This window comes from Oculina patagonica, chromosome 4, assembly GCF_052425735.1.
Source record: "Oculina patagonica isolate OP01 chromosome 4, crgOcupat, whole genome shotgun sequence".
Classification (NCBI taxonomy): domain Eukaryota; kingdom Metazoa; phylum Cnidaria; class Anthozoa; order Scleractinia; family Oculinidae; genus Oculina; species Oculina patagonica.
The window spans coordinates 32,790,084-32,809,403 of record NC_135761.1 but is presented as its reverse complement, the minus strand read 5'-3'; the positions used below and the strand labels follow the sequence as shown (position 1 = coordinate 32,809,403).

Sequence of the window (19,320 nt, the reverse complement as noted above, 5' to 3'; positions counted from 1 at the left end):
GACTCAAACTGCGGACTGGGTATAGAATACGGACTACGGTATAAAATTCGGACTGAGCATATAAAATACGTTTAAATGCAAACCACGGCTAGAAATAACGACTTTTTTATCGACGGTTGTTGAAGGCGGCACGAAGAAAAGCACACAAACTGCTCGTCAAGATTCACAGCGAAATCAAAATTTATTTTTTCTTTCATGATAAATATAATTCCAGTGCCGTAGCAAGGGGAGGGGCCGGGGGGGGGGGGTCGTGCCCCCCCCCAGTTTTTTTCCCAAAAAGTAAAAACAGACCCGTATGAAATGTTGAAAATAGAATTTTATCTCCCAAAAGGTTTGAAACAATAACATTTGTACTTCTTTTCATTTTTTAACGTACGTAGGGTGAGGCACAACAATATTACACAGCTAAAAAATAAACTAAACGAACTAAACTTTGGGAAGTTTTCAAAAAACGACCTGCCGATGAAGTCTACGTTTGTCTCTAAGGCAACTCAGACAGTTTGATAACTACGAACTCACTATGATGACTCTGAAAAGTGAAACATTTGCTGGTTTCAAGATACAGAGACAGTCGGTTTTCTATTTTGTAATTGACGTTGCAAGTGTTATACTCCCTTCAATGTGCATTGGTTTGCTGAGACAGTGTAGGAAGAAAATAATTCGCGATTTGCGTAAATCCCAAATAGCTCTTGGAGAACGCTGGAAATAGCATTTCCAAGCCTCTAGATTTCAAAATTTTCTGGGGGGGGGGGGGGTGCATTCCCCCACACCCCCTTAGCGGCTCGCGCCTACGGCCCTCGCGTGCCCCCCAGTTATTTTACCCTTGCTACGGCACTGCATTCTCTCAAAAATGCTCTGCTCGGTATCTGTGAAAGAAGAGGCTTACCTTAATTAACGCTCTCATCGTTCTTGAAATTTGACTGGTTCGCCTTCAAAACATTCGTCCGTTCCACTGGATCTTTTCTGAGAAATATACGGTGAGATTCCGAGAATTTACTTGCGAGCTTTCCGCCGCCATATTGGATTTGCGACATAAACAAGTGCTTGGTTTTCAAAAGAAGACGCAATGCTCAATCTGCACTCTTTCAACTTGAATTTTTTCTCTGCGTCTAGACAAATAACTACTTCGGATATCTATAGCGTCAAAACGTGAGATAACTAAAAAAAATAAAAAATAAAAGAGAAGAAACCTTGAGGGAAATCACCAACGTGAAAAGCTACCTTTTACTGTCGAAAACGTATAGTCAGGTCGCTTAGCGCAAATGTTTGGAGAAATCGTTACATGGTTGATAAAAGCACCAAACTTTGCAGAATGATTCTTTAATGACTATTAAATAATTTTATCCGTGGCTCCACCTGAATTTTTTCTTGCAATTTGCAAAATTTGCTAAACGTTTTTTACCACGAACAAACTCTCAAGCACCGCTACCACGCCATTTTGAATTGATGCAATGACAGTTGGACAGAAGCAAATATTCCTCTACTCCGTAAGTAATTTGCAGTTCTATGCTTAAATGTTGTAAAAATATATATAAATTGAAGACATTGTTGAAGGTTTCGCTAAAATTTCAATTTTTAGATGCAGTAATCTAAAATGTTTATTATGGTAATTATGCGCTTGTAGTTTGTGGCCGCCCAGGGAAGCGGAACATGCTTAAAGAAGCCTTGAAGAAACGAGATTACACAGAGGTCGCATAAGGTTTTGGTCAAGCTACGGCAGCTTCAATAATAAGAAAATACATTTTCAGCAACGAGGCATATAAATTTATGGATCGTTTCCAGAGAATAGTCAAGAAGCGTCGTTACCATCTAGCCTCAAAACCTTAATGTTCTTAATTTTCAATGGAGACGGTTTGAAAAAGAAAGATAAGCACGAGTCCAAAGCATGCCTTACCGTTGATCAGCCTATTGTCTACAACACATAGAAAAAAATCAAAGGAATCCGATACAGAAACAAGGCACTTTAGGGAGCGTGAACCGCCTCTGCCTGTCTACATTGACCTGAACATGCATAGATTGACGAGATGCAAGCGGATCATCCAGCATTTACACCAGCTGGAAATTTCTATTTCCTATGTCAGGGTCACACAGCTTGAAGAGTGCGAGCACTTTGACGAGGATGGAGTTGTACCCCTTGCCTGCGAAAGGTCTGTTCACTGTTGGTGCCTTAGAAAGCCTTCAAAAAGCGGCTCTTTTCTTGTTACCGGCATCAGTCTCCTCCAGTTTCCAACTGAGAACCAACCAGGTAAAAGTACACAACCAGTTACGATTTCTCCATCTGTACCTAGAAAGCTCTCTGCCTTGTTCCACGCTTTGTCTGGTTGTAACATCACATCCAGATTTAGGGGAAAGGGCAGACTTGACAGGCATTTAAAGAGGAAACAGAAACACTTCCCTCTTTAGCCTCCCATGCGATTGAGTCCTTTGATGCCGACTGTGAGCACTTCCGAAAAACTAAACGGCTGGTTATTATCGTTTATGACAAAGAGAGTTCGTCCTTGTTCCTTAACCAAACTAAGCTTGAACTTTTCTGTCTTAAGAACGTTCATTCAGAAGATGCCACGGACGGACAATGCTTTGCTTTAACTCACAATAGACGGGCGTTCAACCTAGGACACTTGTACTGATACTGAGCAAAATATCCCTTCACCTTATAAACACCTTATCGAGTTTCACTCTCTTTATATTTTTCATGTTTTTCTGTTAATTTTTGGATCAACGGGGTGGCTAGCCACCCAATCTAACGCCACTAGATCCACCCATGTCTAGGATATTACAATTAATTTTTTCAAGCCTTAAACCGCCGCATTTTTTCTTTTGTCAGTAAAAAAGGACTGCGTGGGATGCTAGTTTTAGGGAACCTGGAAATCGCGTGACTTTTTCTTCAATTTGCCTTATGGGTAATAAATATTTGATAAAGGCCTGCACAAAATAGCGACGGACAGCCCCTGAAAAATCTAGTTGACCGCTTACGAAAGGGAACATTGCAGAACAACTTTTATGAATTTATGCAAATGAGCTCAAAACGTTTAGTTTTAAATTTCAAGGAAAATAAAAAAAAAATCGGGTGGAGCCACGGATAAACTTGAAACAAGAATCGAAAAGAGGCTGCATGCAATACTCTCACAGTGCCTCTCTCCACCCAGGTGTATAAATGGGTACCGGCGAATTTACTGCTGGGGGGTAACCCTGCGGTGGACTAGTATCCCATCCAGGGGGAGTAGCAACACTCCTAGTCGCTTAATGCTACGGAAACCGGGATAAGCTCCGGCTGTATGGGCCACTTGGCTCGGACACAGACTGAAAACGGCAGCTCGATTTTGCGATTCAAAACTCCGGTTCCAAACTCGAATGTTGAGAGGATTATCGTCTGGCTTCACGTGGCAGACACGTACGAATTTTGCCGAATTTTGCTTGTTTTCGCTACACTAACACACGGTTTGTTTTAACGTTTCGCCATTCGCTTATTTAACACCCCTCGGACTTCTGTAATACCAAAAAAGAGGTACGAAATTTCAAGTACTGAAGAAGTTAAAAAATTCTACTGGCAACCCGGTTTTCATTGTCATGCAAATTAGGGTTGTTTATCAAACTCCCACGTGCCTGCCGCTTGAGGCTGGCCAGATATGCAGTTGAATAACGATAACTAACTCGAACCTTCAAAGGAGATCGAAAAACGTTTTAGATATTGGGAGTTCGAGTTAGCAAGGGTACTAAATTATTAGGGAAAAAACACCTGGAGGATCGGAGAAAGTTCGAGTTTAGCAGGAGGTTCGAGTTATCTGTAATGAAATCGACAACATTATATTAAGTTTTGAGTCGAGTCTCCACTGCAACTCCGATCCAAGAATCAAAGACTAAAGCGAATGAAACAAACACAAATTTTAAGTTCTTCACAATTGAAGGGATTTTAATGTGTTTTGACAGTACTTTGCTGTAATCTACGAGCAGGCTTTCTGTAGGAAAAAGGCTAACTTTATCGAGCTAGGCGAGAAGGTGAGTCAACTTTGATGCTCAGTTTATTCAGCCTTGCTTCTAGTTATTTTTAACATCAGGTCACGTTTGGCAGCATTTTGCATGCTTAGTCTGCATTTTATACCGTAGTCCGTGTTTTATACCCAGTCCGTAGTCCGTAGTCCGTAGTCCGCAGTCCATGTTTTATACTGACCGACTAAACTGGTCAGCGGATGTTAAAACCAAGATGGCTGACAGTAGAAGATCGATATGTTGCTGTAAAAGTTGCTGTAAAATGGACTATCTCGACGTGATAATTTCCGTTCAGATAAAAGCGGATTGCAAGGTGATTTCTTCGTTCACTGCGAGATAAATGTACTAGTGATTTAACAAAATTCTCGTCTTTTTGGTACTGAAGTTGGTTCGAATTGTTAAGATGACAACATGACGAAATCCGCCGAGTAGCACTTGTTTCGCCCCTTGTCAACAACCGAAGGAGTAGAGAACGGCCAAATATTTTTACATATTCTCAGAGCGGAAGGATGGAGCTTGCCGCTGATATGCAGTTTAACTTGTGAGTACGAGCCACTTTTGATATTTTACTACATAAAGTTAAGGAAAATTTGAGCTGGCCTTTAACATCCAAAATAGCCAAACTTTAGATCCTCGTCTCTTCCTTGATAAGCAAAGTTGTTCAATGCGGTTCATCCAGTTTAAAAGGCCAAGGCTTGTTGTTCACAAGTATCGGTATTTAAGCGATGTAGCTGCAATATTTGTATTAGGGCGAATGGTTGGACTTTACCAAATTTCACGATCCGGCCAATGGCCATCGAGGCCACCAGAAGGTGTAAAAGGTTTTCATCCAGATTTCATAAAGAAAACAATTTTTCTCCAGTCTAATTCCATATTTGTTACTTACTTATAATAAGAAATTACTGGAGGGATTTTGAGCGAATTCTATTTACTGAGCCAAATTAAGTTTGTGGATCTAAAGGAGACATTCTCTTAATATTGTGACGTGGCCAATAGAACCCAGATCACTTGCCTTTGGGAATTGCGCAATGTTTACTAGTTGACCGCTGCTTTGATTTTGCGGCGAACGTCCTGCGGGTTTTCATTGTTGTTGTTGGTCGAAGAGAATCCCAAAAAGTTAATCGTTCACCATATTGTTAATACTTTATCTGAGCGCGAAATTTGATTTGAAAAACACAATGAATCTTCGATCATTTGGCGCGATTTCGCCATGGACTCCGACGACTCCGGTCGATCGGGTGATCTTCCTTGGTCGCTTTCAAGAGTTACGGGATGCAATCTCGACCCAGCAAAGCACTGGTATGTGGTAACGCAAAGTTTGTGTGGAGTCAGGCCGAACGCTTTTGCAAATTATGACATTTTTCGTCGATTCCCTAATGAAATACGTTCTGTACCGCCGGCAGATCTCAAGCCCGCATGTAAAGGAAGTTCATTCAACACCAGGCAACCAAACAACTTGTATGTTGTATCTTCGTTTGGTCTTTGTGCAGCTTTGCTTAGACAGCCAAAACTTCGTGCAAATGGGTTTGTTTATTCTCAGAAAATTATCCCTGTTGTTGACGCGGTAAATCGAATTGCTCTTGATTGTGAACCACCGAACAGTCTCTGCAGTTTAGGCGGGAAATCTGTCCAGTCGAATGAAGAGTTGAAAAAATGCCAGACTCAAGAATCGCCGAGCTTGAGCACGAGAAGAAGGAACTAGAAAAGTTTAACGAATTTCTTATTTCGTATCTGCCTCCTCCTTTAGCAGCCTCTTCTCCGTCTGGTAGTTCAAAAGAGAGTAGCAGCGATAGTTGCAACAGTAGTATTATTGAGGAGACGTTGAAAAGCCCTTTAGCAGCCTCCTCTCCTTCTTGTTCTTCAAAAGACAGTAAAAACAGCAACACAAGTAGCAGCAGCAATAGTAGCAACAGCAGTATTATCGAGGAGACGTTGAAAAGCGATTTAGGGCCAACTTTAAAGAAGAGAAAAGTCGCAAGTGAATGTAAAAAACTGAGTGCAGAATTGGACGGTGTGCTGGAAAAGTATCACGAGTCCCTTGCCTGTATATTAGGCAATAGTTTTCTGTATGGTGAAGATAAAGAGAAGGCAAAGGTCTCAGGAATCATATCAGAAGTAGTTAATTTAGTGATGGATGCAAAAGGTGGCAAGAAAGGAATTACAGAGCTCCTCTTACCAGATACCTACAAGCAATTTCTGGAGAGTATACGAGTGCCTGATTGGGTCTTGCTTTATTTCAAGTTGCAAGCAAAATTGCCTGATGCTGCGTGGCAAACTCTTCTTAATCTTACTCAGCTTGGAAGAAGTAAGGTAAGTTGGACCGTAGAAACTGCACTCAATTTGATATCTAATAATTTCAGTAAATAAATAAATTAACTAATTTACAACTTTTATACCCTGATGCCCTGAGAGGTGTGTATGGTGGGGGTAGGGGGTGGCATATACTAAAACCCGAAACACTGAAATGAAACCACCGAAACAAAATGAGGGATACCACTGAAAAGACCAAAACAACCAAAATGGCCAAAACGAGCGAAACGAAATAAAATCACCAAAACAAGGAAAACCATTACTATTATTGAGAACTAACCGTAAACAGGCTAACCTGAGCAATATTCAGGCTAACTTGAGTGCTATTTAGGCTAGCCTGAGTGCATGGTAAACACTCCGGTTAGCCTGAATATCACTCATGTTAGCCTGTTTATAGTAAGCTCTCAATAATGGCAATGGTTCTGCTTGTTTCGGTAATTTTGTTTCGTTTAATTCTGACATTTCAGTTGTTTCGGGGGTTTCGTTTCAGTCGTTCTGGATGGTTTTGCTCATTTCGGTGGTTTCGTTTCCCCCCCCCCCCCCCCTGTTCTTGAAAAAAAGAGACAATACATTGATATGTTAAGTCTTATTAAGAGTAGACAGAGATATTTATTATTTTTATTTAACTAACTAGCTTGTTAGCAATAATCATGATGTTTTAAATTTGCTTCATTGCAGCGTACCAGTGACACTGCAGTACTATTAACCAAAAATCAGATCAGGGCAGTGAAAAAGCTCGTTTTCAAGGTTGTACGCAGAACCCTGTCCATCGAAAGGATGAACACAGGTTTTCATTCCTATGGTGTGGACCTTGCATCAGTATTGGTATGGGCAATACGAGAGCAATGCCTGCTTTCATCAACAACTGACACAAAAATGGAGTTCAACATAAAGCTTGATGGACGTCCTCTTGGAGGTATAATAAAGAGTAATAGGCATTCACATTGGGTATCTTCATTAACTAATTGACATCAGTTGACATCAATTGGTATTGATTGATTGATTGGATTTTCGATGATCAATTGCCATCGAATAATCATGCCGGGTATTAAGTAGAAAGTAGCATTTTATGGGCTAAAAAAGCATAAAAAGACTACCTTTATGGCATCTGTTGGAGTAACATTCATATTTTTACTGCTCAGGCTCTATCTGTTTTTCATTAGTTGTGATTAAATGTTTTAGGCTTGTAACTTTTAACTTCCGTATTCTTAGTTGGTTTTATTATACATGTATAAGTGGCTTTTGTAACTTTTTTTAGGCAGGAGTCAAGTGGCAATTGGGCTTGTGCCTATTGACTTTGAAAATAAAGGCTCATAGCCACTGTGTATCCAGTGGCTATTGCTAATTGTAAAGAAGACAGGTATGTCTTACAGTCACACAAGCACAAGACACTTGCTAACTATCCATTGCTTAAAACATATATACTCATGTGAAGTGATCACATCATTGATATATATACACATGATACTATTAAAATAAATGTAACATGATCATCCACAAATGACATTACAGTAAACATTGAGTGAAAGCATGTCTTCCTTCTTCTAAATCCACCTGAACATTACATCATGTTTAAAAACCTGGAGTCAGACCAAGTTTATTGGAACTCTGAAATGTATCTTTTTTTGTTCATTACATTAAAATGTAAATTGGGTAGATAAAACTTTTTTCTTAAAGCTGGTCACTGACAGTATTTTATTCTTTTTCAATGTTATCATTATCTTAGGGAAAACTTGAGCCAACCGATCTGCAATTTGAATGCGCAGAAAAATAAAATAAAGAAAAGTGGAATCATTGTTGATGGAATTAAGTACCAGATTGAATTTACAGGTAATTATGTAACGAAATGGGGATGGCAGGCACAGTAGCCTAATGGTTAGTGTGCGCTGGACTTCAGATCAAGTGGTCTGGGTTGGCCTGGGCATTACATTGTGTTCTTCGGCAAGACATTTTACTTTCACAGTGCTCCTCTTCAGCCAGGGGTATAAATGGGTGCTGGCCATTTTACTGCTGGGGTAAATAACCCAGCAGCAGTCAAGACTAACATCCCATCCAGGGGAAAGTAGCAGTACTACTAGTGACTTTATGCTAGTGCAACTGGTATGAGCTCCAGATGTACATGTATCAGTAGCTCCTATGTACCCTTACCTGTACTTCCTTAAGGTAGCAAAGTATTTTTCAATAGTTGAGGTCAATAGTCGCATAGTTGAAAATAAGTTAAATTTATATCTTCTGATAAGCAACTTAGCAATGTGTACATGCAATAGTAGTGACTAAGTTACTTTTCGTGTTAAATTTATTTGCAGTTACCCTTGATTATAAGGCCCTGCTGCTTTTGCTACAAAAGGGTGATGATAAGGAGTTTATTCTCGGTGGTAAAGGACATGGTGAATTTTGTTCCTACTGTGATGCTATAAGGGTGAGCACAGTTACCAGTATGATCACAATGTTATTATATACATGTAATGATCTTGAACTGAATGTTATTGAACACATACCTGCTGCTGTACAGTACCAAGGAACTGTCAAAGGCATGTAAGGTTCCTGGTTCGTATTTTGTCTGGATGAGTAATATCCCTAGTGAAAGACTGAACCCTTAACTGGTTGATGTTACTGCAATGATTTGCACTTCATAAACTTGATTTTGCAGGCATGCATATGTCATGGTGTTGAGCCTGATGAAACCTGTCTTGACTGCCTTAGATCCAAAGCCAACATTGGCAGGTGAGAGATCATGTCTTGGTGTTTGATCTTTATTTAGGTTCATCGATACATGCAGTACATTGGTGTTGATCATCATAATTCTCACATGACTTTTTTTTAAAAAAAATTTAAGGTCTACAGGTCTAAGAGATGACCTCACGTTTCTGCTTGAGGAAGAACTCAGCAACATTAATCTATGTGCTCTGCATTGTGAGATGCGTAACTGTGAACAGCTTTTGGGGTCATTGGGGTTTTTTGCTTACCGTGTTGGCTCTTTAAATGAGCTTAATCAAGTTTTGTCAGACTATGGACCTGAAAGCAGCAAAGGCTTTCCGAGGGTTACAGTGAAACAAAAACCTGGCCAGCAAACAGACGTGGAGAGGCGCAATATTAAAGTGGCTTCCTTTTCAGGTTTGCTTAACTGAAATTTCAACTGTTACCAGACATTATGTTTCCAAGTTATACATCAATTAACTTATTATTTTCATAAATTCATCCATCAGCTATTTATTATTATTGGGTAAAATGATTTTCTTGTTTTATTTTGTTCTCATTTATGCATTATAAATACCACTGAATTGTTTGATTCACAGGGTCCTATGAAAGAAAAGTTCTAAAGAATTTTGAGACAATTGTGGAGAAATCACTGCCATTAAACAAAGTAAAAGATTATTACAACCAATGTCCTGGTTCAGGAAGGCAACTTATCTTGGATTATATCACCTTTTTCGAAGAACGGAAAAAGGCAGGTTGACATTTCGACAGCATTACACATAAATCACAATTTACAATAATTATTACTACACAGTTATGTCAATTGCTCAGAATTTTGACCTCTTCAAGTGTTTTCCTTTTGAAAAGTACATGTAGCTTGAGAGTGTACCTCATACATAATTTCACAGTCACTCTCTCTATAAGACAGACACCTAGAGAGGTGCCAGGCCTCTCAAAACACTAAATCAGCAATTCTAGAAATATATAGCTGAACCTTTCAGCATTATCAATGCAAGTCTGTTTATAGTCTTTTACTTGGCCAAAACTTGCAAGCTGCTGGCAAGTCTTGTACTCTATTTTGTTTTGCAGTTTGCTAAGTGTAATAAGAATAACATAAAATGCAAAAAGGTAGTTCCTAAAACAATGGTTTACATGACTTATTGCCATCCAAATTTTAATTCTATTTTCATTTTCCTTTCAGTACATTAATGATATACTGCAGACAGAAGAAATAACTAGAGATTACGGTGTTCGACAGGAGACAGTCAGAATCGAGAAGGATGGTGGTAAGAGCTTACATATGGTTTGGGATAGATTAGTTAAAGCATTAATGTTACTGAATGATTGTCTTGGAATGTATCATTGCATAATCATTGGTGTTTAAATAAATTTTTGGTGTAAAATATATATTATAACAATTTGATGCATTTTATTTTTATACATGCAATGTATTTTTAAAGTAATTAAAGGAATAAAGCACATGTAATTCTCTTACAGATTTTGAAAAGTTTCTACTTAGTCAGAGGGAAAGATGGGAGACAAAGCAGGAGGAGGTTGCTGCAAAGTTCTTGGAGCTAAGCAGTTTGTCAGATAAACTGCAGGCAGCTCTTCCCAGTGAAACTACCAAGAAAAGAAAAAGGAAAGCAAAATCAGATACCAGCTGCCCCCTTAAAGGGAAGCAAGATCCTTTTGCGACCTATGCAGCTGAACTCCAAATTGATTTTTTCAAAAAGGCATGTAAATGCATCTTTTTCCTTATGCACTAAAAGAGTGTGGTTTGCTCAAATTTTTCAACCAGAGTAGAGTTTTTGCATCATCTAGCACTTATGTAAAATGAACTTTTTTTACTGTTTGAGGAAAATTTATTGATTACTGACAACAAATTACAGCAAGAAAGCCAGGACCAATGGTATTGTACTCCCCTAAAATTTTTCTATTATTTCTTACTCGAGCTCTCTGCTGGCATTTTTTTAAAAACACTCATAAATGGTATATCTTGTGTCTTGCGAATAATTGGGTTCAAAGGAGTATAATATTGTCCTGCTAACAAAATGTGCAATTGCTTGTGGATATATACTACATGCTCCATGGCCAATAACACAGTTACATTGAACCTAATAGCAATTTGCTTGTAATTTTAGCTTACAGGAATCCTGTTTTAGGTTAAGGTTTTATCAGCTGCAGCAGGCTATTCCCCTTTGTGGTTTCTGTTTTAGATACACTATCATGGTATTTTTATTTATTCCTTTATTGCATGTTTTGAGAAGGTGTGCAGTGACTGGAGAGAGCTTGCCTTGACGATCCGTGACAAAGTATTTGCAGATGATGAAGAACAGCTAATTGATATACATGATGTGAAGGTAAGCTGTACTTTGAATCATTTTGTAAACAATACTATTATATGTGGGCTTGAATGATTATTAAGTTTGATAATTCACTATTGCAAGTTAGTAACACTTAAGTTGTACTCTTGCACTGGAAACATCAGAATCTTTGTTAAAGCATAAGTCACCAATTTTGAAGAATGCATTGTTTAATTTCTTTTTAATATTTGTTTGTGTGTGTTGTGTTTTTTTAGTGTAAGGAGTGGGGATTCCTTTTGAAAAAACTGTTTGGCCTGCATCTTGGTACAGGAGACTATGCCCACCTAGTGATTGACCACAGTGCAATGCTGCTGCGCCACTTCCGTTCATTGTACAAGTATTCTGGCCAAGGCTTTGAAGCATCTCACAAACTTCATCGTAGTCTGTACTCAAGGGCAACCAATCATGACTCTTCTGCACCAGGACAGTCATGTATGTTAAATCTAACAAGTTCAGTCATTATCATTTCTCTCAGTTATTTGCGAATGGGTACATGTATTTGACTTCCATGCTATGTTTGTCTGTTAGATTGAAATATGACAGATTTTTTTTAAAAAAACCCCAGCTGTTTCCAAAAACCCCTTCATTTATGCTCTTTTGGTAATGTTTCAGTGGATCAGATTCTAACTCACTGGTTTTCAACCATGCTGTTGTCACTGAGATATGCCTTTCGTGAAGCCAAGAAATGCATTGTGTTTGGTAAGTGTAATAGCAAGTAAAGCAGGAAATGTCGGAGAAAATAAAAGCTATGATTTATCAGCGAGAAAGCAATGAATGCAATTATTTTTGGCACAAATGATATTATAATCACAAAAATCACAAGAAAACACATTAATGTGGAGACAACATTGTCAAAAGCATCGGATGCAAGTGATTTCGCCCCCTCACATGGTTAGTGCCATCAACATATAACAGCTTTCATTGAATAAGTGAAAGCATTTCTTATTATGTTTTTTCTCATGTTGATTTGCTTAAGGAAAGAAAAAGTTCTCCTTTCGTGGATGTGGTTGGAAGGCAATTGACACAACAAACTGGTCCAAGAAGCATAAGGATTGGATTTTGACAGTAGATGATTTGTTTACTCAGATATTTGGAGCAGATTTTATGAGGTATGATTATGATGAAGACAAGGGGACAATTGTTCATGAGCACAGTTTATCAACCCTTGTTGATTACAACCATGACCAGTGGGAGAGTGCATATTTAAACCAACCAAAACCACGACAGGAATCCCCTGCAAAAGACAACATTCCCAAACATCCTCCTCCCAAAAAACCGAAAAAAATGTTGTTTCCAAGTGACTCCCCCCAAGACGAGGATGCTATTCTCAATGGAGATGATGCTCAGGAGGGAATAAGCAATGACAATGAAAAACAGCTTTCACCTGCCAAATCAATGGCATCCAAAAAAGCTGAAGTAGCAACCCAGGCACTAGAAAATACCCCAAAAAAGGGTCAAGGTTCTCTGGCAGCTCCTCATAAAGCTCTAAAAAGGGTGTTCACTGGGTGTTCACAGCCTGATTCCCCTGCAAAAAACATCATTCCCAAACATCCTGCTCCCAAAAAACCTCTTAAAGAAATCAACATTCAAAGTGACTCCCCCCAAGGTGAGGTAATCATTCTTGATGAGGAAGAGAATAGTGAGGAGTCAACAAACCCTAGTAATGGTTGGGAACAACAGCTTTCATCTGCCATGTGTTCTGCATCTACTAGAGCTGAACTAGCTGCACTGGCCAGTGTAGTTCCCCCAGTAGCCTCTAATAGTGGTTTCCTAACCCTTGCACTTGACAGCCACTCAGTGTTTACAAATCCCTTTAGAATTTCTCAACGTCCATGCCGAGCAGTCATTACACGAGCTGAAGCTCTTCTGGCTGATGAAAAGAAGAAAGGAAATGATGCATTTGGTGTTGTTATTAATGGGGTAGGCCAGTTCTCTGAACAAGGTTTGAGAATTTTGAAAAAGTTTTGTGCTATTTCTGAAACGCAACACAATGTGAATGCAGAGGCTAGATGGCTGGCTCAACTTAATTGCACACAAAATGAGCTTGGACTTCTCCAGGCAGTGCTATGGAACAAACCAGCAAGAAGTCCAATTTTGGTGTGTGACCACAAGGCTATTGATGTCCTTTCTTTCTCTGATCGTGTGGAAGAAAGGTACATTGACAGTTTTGTTATTGATGTCTCCATATGCAAGTACATTGAAGAAAGCTACTCACAACAGAAAGAGAACACACTGTATTTACCGAATGATTTTTTCCAGTGGATGCAGGTACAAGACAAGCAATTCAAACTGAGGAAGATTAGAGAAAGATCTTTACAAGTTGCATTGTTTGAGAATGTGAACCAAATACTGGTGCTAGTCTTTATGGCAAACCACTGGGGCCTTATCTATGTCAACATTTCTGCTAAGCAATTGTATTTTGATGATGGGCTTACCTCTGTGGTGCCTCCAGTTGCCCTCCCATTTCTCAAAGACTCTTTGGATCTCCTCCTTGAATTATACCCTCATCATCCATCCCTACAAACAAAGTTTTGGCACTCCATCAAAAGCTTCAGGCGGTTTGGAATGCCTTCACAGTTGCCCATTGATAACAGAATGATTGGTGTTTGCAGTTGTGGGATTGGGGTCATCATGGCAGCCAGAGACTTTATCAGGGATGGACCAGAAACTGTCAACAATATCAAGTGGAGATATTCCAACATGCACAACCACAGAAAGGAACTCATGATGCAGATTTTGAAATGGGCTGGATATGATAGTTAGATATCCCAGAATTTGTTCCTTTAGTATGTCCCAAGCCTGGTTTAGTGTTTATACAAGGGTTCTACTTTCTGCTTTGTTCTGCTCTCGTGGGTAGTGTATACCTGAGGGTTCAATTTTATCCCACCCTGTGCTCTCATGGGTAGTGTATACCTGAGGGTTCAATTTTATCCCACCCTGTGCTCTCATGGGTAGTGTATACCTGAGGGTAAGTTGCTTTTTTCCTCTCCGTTGACTGCCACCTTGCCGTGGTGGAGGGGCTTGCGTGACTCAACGACCCTTAGACCTACATGTATCAAGAGATTGGATGTTTACAAGTTGGGGTCAAAGGTGAGAGTCCAGACAAAGAGCAGTCTCCTATAACTAATGCAAGTCTTTATGCTGTGGTCTCATGGGTATTGTCTCTAACTGAAGGTAACATTTAAAAATGCTTTAATTAATGCTGTAGTCTCGTGGGTAGAGTATGCCTGATGATTACAGTGTAACATTTAAATGCTTTAATTAATGCTGTAGTCTCGTGGGTAGAGTATACCTGATGATTACAGTGTAACATTTAAAAATGCTTTAATTAATGCTGTAGTCTCGTGGGTAGAGTATACCTGATGATTACAGTGTAACATTTAAAAATGCTTTAATTAATGCTGTAGTCTCGTGGGTAGAGTATACCTGATGATTACAGTGTAACATTTAAAAATGCTTTAATTAATGCTGTAGTCTCGTGGGTAGAGTATACCTGATGATTACAGTGTAACATTTAAATGCTTTAATTAATGCTGTAGTCTCGTGGGTAGAGTATACCTGATGATTACAGTGTAACATTTAAATGCTTTAATTAATGCTGTAGTCTCGTGGGTAGAGTATACCTGATGATTACAGTGTAACATTTAAAAATGCTTTAATTAATGCTGTAGTCTCGTGGGTAGAGTATACCTGATGATTACAGTGTAACATTTAAAAATGCTTTAATTAATGCTGTAGTCTCGTGGGTAGAGTATACCTGATGATTACAGTGTAACATTTAAAAATGCTTTGATTAATGCTGTAGTCTCTTGGGTAGAGTGTGGTTCATATTTTTAATTATTAACAATTGACCATTGTGACTTTGTTGCAACCCATTCAACAGAAGTTGTGCTTGACTTTTTTAAAGAGGTAATGTACCTTATTTATTAGTAATTTGTTTGTTTGTTTGTTTTTATTGTCTCTGGAACGGGGAAAGGGGGTTTCATTGTTGTATAAATATATGTATTTCTAATGGTGAGTAGTTCTCACTTGAAACCAGGTCGGACAATTCAATCGATCATATTTATTGATTGATCATGATAGTATAATCATGTTTCTAATTGTTTTTCTTATTCCACAGCAGAAAGAACTGTCGAGGTGCGATGCTACTGCATGGAATTGATCAGCAATCATGTGAAGAGCTGGACATACTGCAATGTTTTGGTGTGTTAGGAAGGCCATTTTACTGCTAATTAATTTTACAGTTGCAGTTTAAGTCAAAAATATTATTGAACAACTTGGCCCTGGTGCTTCTTCATTGCATCGTCAACAAAACTGAGTCGATGTTGTAGGTCATATTGGTTTTCGAGTCAAATCTGTTTCCAACTTAGTTTAATCTGTTCAACCTGAAAATAACAATTGATTGGACTTCCTTTTAAAGAATTCAAGTTATTTCATGTCATGGTAAAAGTGTTTTCTTCAGGGTGAAGCAGATTAATCCAGGTTGGAAACAGATTTAACCTGAAAACCAATTTAACCTACAACATTTATTCTTAAGCTATGAAACGCCCGAGATCTTGTAGCCTTAACGTTCAAAGACGTGCAAGTTGAACACGACTTACATATAGTCTGATGCACATTTTGCCTAATTGTGCAGTGTGGAAGAGATTTGGCCACCAAATGAGATCAATTTCGCGGGTAGCGCGACCTTCACCATGACCAACTACTAAATTACTTAAAGACGTGATCCTGGGTTTTGGTACACGTCCATACGCTTTGCTCTTGGCAGCAATAAGAGCTTGTAAGGGATCAGCTTCCTCTTCGTCGTTTCCAGTAACTTCCGAATTGCCACTCCATTTTACACTTTCTTTCAGCGATAGAATGTTCTGCTTTGCCAAAGCTCGTTTAATTTCGTCGAGGTCAAAGAAGCGGTATGTCACCTTTCTCGTGGAAGGGCTTAAAATAGGCGCACGCCAATGGTGCTGATTCCTAACGGCATGGGGCTGTGGATTGTCCAGGTCTCTAAGCAATTGCTGGAAATATTTATTTGGAACCATGTTAAATTCCAGAGTCTGCCAATTTCCTGAAAAATAACATTACTTCTCATGCAAATTGTAGTGCATATTTTGAAACGGCTACACAGTGCGATAAAACAAGCGTCCCCGTCAACAACAACAACAACAACAATAATAATAATAATAATAAAAAAAAACTTTGTTAATAATAATAATAATAATAATAATAATAATAATAATAATAATAATAATAATATGCCTGCTTCTAACAGCAACGAGGAAAGTGTTCGGACCCGCGCAGCGCGCGAGGCTAGCACGCGAAGTAAACGCGCAGCGTGCTCAATCGCCGCTGAAACCTTTGTTTTGCAGGGGAATTTCTTGCAAAGGGTTTTAGTTATCTGTGCTCGATATAGGCGATGTTTCTCCGTATATCCTTAACATACTGGATGGCAATAAAGCGTACAGCCTTGCCGGAAAGAGACCAAAAGTAACGGGTACCTTTTACAGCGTTGATTAATTAATGCTAATGACAAAGTGAACTAACAATGCATTCTGCATTTCTTCTGAGATGAAAGCTTCTTCAATCTATCTCATGTATCACCCCATTACCCTACCTTCGTTGTTACTTGAGTGAACTTACGTTTATGTCTCTGATGGTGAATTCCATTCAATCGTTCTACAACTCCAGTCAACCATGCTTTATATTCCTCTTGCACGGCGGGAGATCGGATGGCTTGGGCTGCCATTAGCTGCACTTCTTTTTCGTCTTCAAAGAAGACAGCTCTCCTAGGAATGCGCCGGTTAACATGACCTTTTTCGAAGTGCTTAACAAGCGCTTGAAATGTTTTAAACGTTTTGGAGCATTCGTCGCAGCGTAGGTATGTATCGGCCATGATCAAACGTTGAAGACGTGATCGAATGAAAATAGCGTCTATTTCCTGTGGTTTAATTGTTAATTGTAAGTGTGACCAATAATATGCAGGGAAGATCCACGAATTTTTTTCAGGGGGAAGTCCCACAGTGTTTCTCGCCTTTAACATGTTTTTTTTGGTAGACTTAATAAAAACTTCACGTGCATGTGTTAAATGGAGAGATCCGCACACTTGCAACACCCCCCTCCCCTCCCCATGCCCCCAATCCCCTCCCTCTATTCGAACACACTCCAGGTCATTGTCCTAGAACATTCGTGTTTGAAACCACTCCTCGTTCTTGCGAGTTGCAACTATGGATTCTAGGAAAAAGCGCAAAGTGCTTGACAAAGAACATTCAGAGGAACGACAAAGCTATTACAAGAATTTGAGAAAAGAGCAAAAGAAGAGGAGAAAGAAGAGGATGAAAAACGGTTTACAAAAAGAAAGTGAGCTGAATGGCACTACAAATGGTACACGTGGTACGACCAGAGCGCTTCTTGGTGATACCGCGAAAGCAGAGCCACTAAGAAAGAAAAGAAGGCTGGATTTAGATAAAGTTTTGCTGCGAGGAAAGAGGATGGTCTCGGCATCGCGTAACAAACATAAGGGAGACAAGGCAAAGCAGAAAAGGAAGGAAGGGGAAAACATTGCAGCCTGTCGGAAGAAGAAAGAAAACCCAATTCCAAGGCAAATATCGGTTCCGGCCAATCCAAAAAGCGCCGAAATTAGTCCCAATCTTAAGGAGCTCGCGGCAGAAAATTTGATTCGAGAGAAAGGAGCTCTCTCAATCGGCAGTGGAACTTTTGGAACCTGCTACTTGGGAAAGTTCCGCGGAATTCCAGTGGTCATCAAAGAATTTAAAGATGTCGTCCGTGATGGCAGTAGCAATTTGTCACGTCAACAAAGTGAGGCAAAACACGAAGCGCGCGTGCTGCTCAAACTGGCGGATCACCCTGGAGTACCGCTACTGTTTGGGGTTCAGCTGAAAGAAATGCCCGTCAGAATTGTCATGAAATTTCATGGGGACGGCGATGAGAGTCTGACCATTTATAAAGCGGCGAAATATAGTAAAGTAACTGAAAAGCAAGAGTGGAATCGCGTTCTAGAAGAAACAGCGAACGCGGTAGAACATATTCACGGATGTGGATTTGCGCATAACGACATTAAATCGAACAATGTTGTTTTAGAGAAACGTCAAGACGAGCTTCTTCACCCTGTGATTATTGATTTCGGCAAAAGTGTTGCCTTCAGCAAAGCAAAAATTCCAAGTCCAAAACCTGCTCATTTAAAGGAACACTACAAACGTAGTTACATTGCGCCCGAACTTATCGAAGGAACGGGAAAACCATCGGTTGAAAGTGACATTTACTCACTTACTTTTTTGATTACATCCGTTTATGAAATGTTAAAGTTTTCAGAGCTTGCTGTAGTGAAGAAAGGAATGTCTGCTAAAGCTGCGAATCGACCGTCAATCTCTGAAGTAAAAGCAGCATTACGCGCTGCTTGCTAGGTTAGTCTCGCAGCTTACTATCACTATGTTCCAGTGTACATAATTTTCGGGGCCTTTAAGTTCGGCCATTTGACAATTTAGCGATGAGAACAATTATTCAAGACTATTTTAGTTGATGTAAAATATTGTTGTTCACAGTCCCAAATCGTATGGAGAAATATCAGTTGCTGTTCTTATTTGTTGTCCAGGACTGGAAAAAGACAAAACAAACCGGCGGACAGTATGTTTTGTAGCCTCCCACGCAGACGTTTTTAGGGGAGATTATCGTATGATTATTTTTGAGTCTGTTTTGTCGTTGACGGAAAAAAAGGCTTTAATTAAAATTTGCGGTTACTTACATTTCACTTTTCTGTCATCATGGGTAGCTTGAATTACTTTTCTGTGGGCGATTAAAGGAAGTCCTAGGGATTTCGGCTAACACCTCAAGAGATTAGAAGGCGTCGGACCTTGGCTTAGATTACCTATGCAAATTAGCTGGCTGCACATTGAGTGTGCAGCCAGCTAATTTGCATATTTTTTTTTTTGGACCTCAAAGCTCGTCATGAAGT

At 39.4% G+C, this 19,320-nt stretch overlaps 4 protein-coding genes and 1 pseudogene across 5 annotated transcripts in view; 3 read left to right on the top strand and 2 right to left on the bottom strand.

Annotated features, from left to right (window-relative positions):
- Window positions 1-536: 536 nt before the first annotated feature.
- LOC144652173 (uncharacterized) overlaps window positions 537-19,320 on the bottom strand; it is a 279,392-nt gene continuing 260,608 nt past the window's right edge. Inside the window, exon 2 of the mRNA XM_078512187.1 lies at window positions 537-548. The gene's annotated coding sequence lies outside the window, so the exon portion shown is untranslated. The remainder of the gene's footprint in view (window positions 549-19,320) is intronic.
- LOC144650159 (uncharacterized) lies at window positions 5,533-15,672 on the top strand (annotated as a pseudogene). The gene is made up of 15 exons (XR_013570026.1): window positions 5,533-6,297; window positions 6,976-7,213; window positions 7,556-7,657; window positions 8,024-8,127; window positions 8,604-8,716; window positions 8,948-9,021; window positions 9,134-9,411; window positions 9,594-9,745; window positions 10,196-10,280; window positions 10,492-10,727; window positions 11,262-11,354; window positions 11,573-11,789; window positions 11,970-12,056; window positions 12,334-12,466; window positions 15,478-15,672. The product of XR_013570026.1 is annotated as an uncharacterized LOC144650159 (transcript).
- Window positions 12,642-14,287, top strand: LOC144652195 (uncharacterized). The gene has a single exon (XM_078512209.1). The coding sequence runs from the start codon at window positions 12,642-12,644 to the stop codon at window positions 14,118-14,120; it is 1,479 nt and encodes a 492-aa protein (XP_078368335.1). The 3' UTR covers window positions 14,121-14,287.
- On the bottom strand, window positions 14,975-17,391 carry LOC144650161 (uncharacterized). The gene is made up of 2 exons (XM_078509817.1): window positions 16,992-17,391; window positions 14,975-16,419 (listed from the first exon to the last, which is right to left on the bottom strand). Exons 1-2 carry the CDS (start codon window positions 17,389-17,391, stop codon window positions 15,929-15,931), a joined length of 891 nt encoding a protein of 296 aa, XP_078365943.1. The 3' UTR covers window positions 14,975-15,928.
- Window positions 17,554-19,188, top strand: LOC144650160 (uncharacterized). The gene has a single exon (XM_078509816.1). The coding sequence runs from the start codon at window positions 17,576-17,578 to the stop codon at window positions 18,770-18,772; it is 1,197 nt and encodes a 398-aa protein (XP_078365942.1). The 5' UTR covers window positions 17,554-17,575; the 3' UTR covers window positions 18,773-19,188.

What these genes read in the sequence shown, in the direction of transcription:
- LOC144652195 (XM_078512209.1), top strand. Translation starts at nt 12,642, where the DNA reads ATGTTGTTTCCAAGTGACTCCCCCCAAGACGAGGATGCTATTCTCAAT.
- LOC144650161 (XM_078509817.1), bottom strand. Translation starts at nt 17,391, where the DNA reads ATGTTAAAGGCGAGAAACACTGTGGGACTTCCCCCTGAAAAAAATTCG. An exon ending in TCACCATCAGAGACATAAAC is followed by an intron (nt 16,420 to 16,991) that starts GTAAGTTCACTC and finishes GTTATTTTTCAG; the next exon opens with GAAATTGGCAGACTCTGGAA.
- LOC144650160 (XM_078509816.1), top strand. Translation starts at nt 17,576, where the DNA reads ATGGATTCTAGGAAAAAGCGCAAAGTGCTTGACAAAGAACATTCAGAG.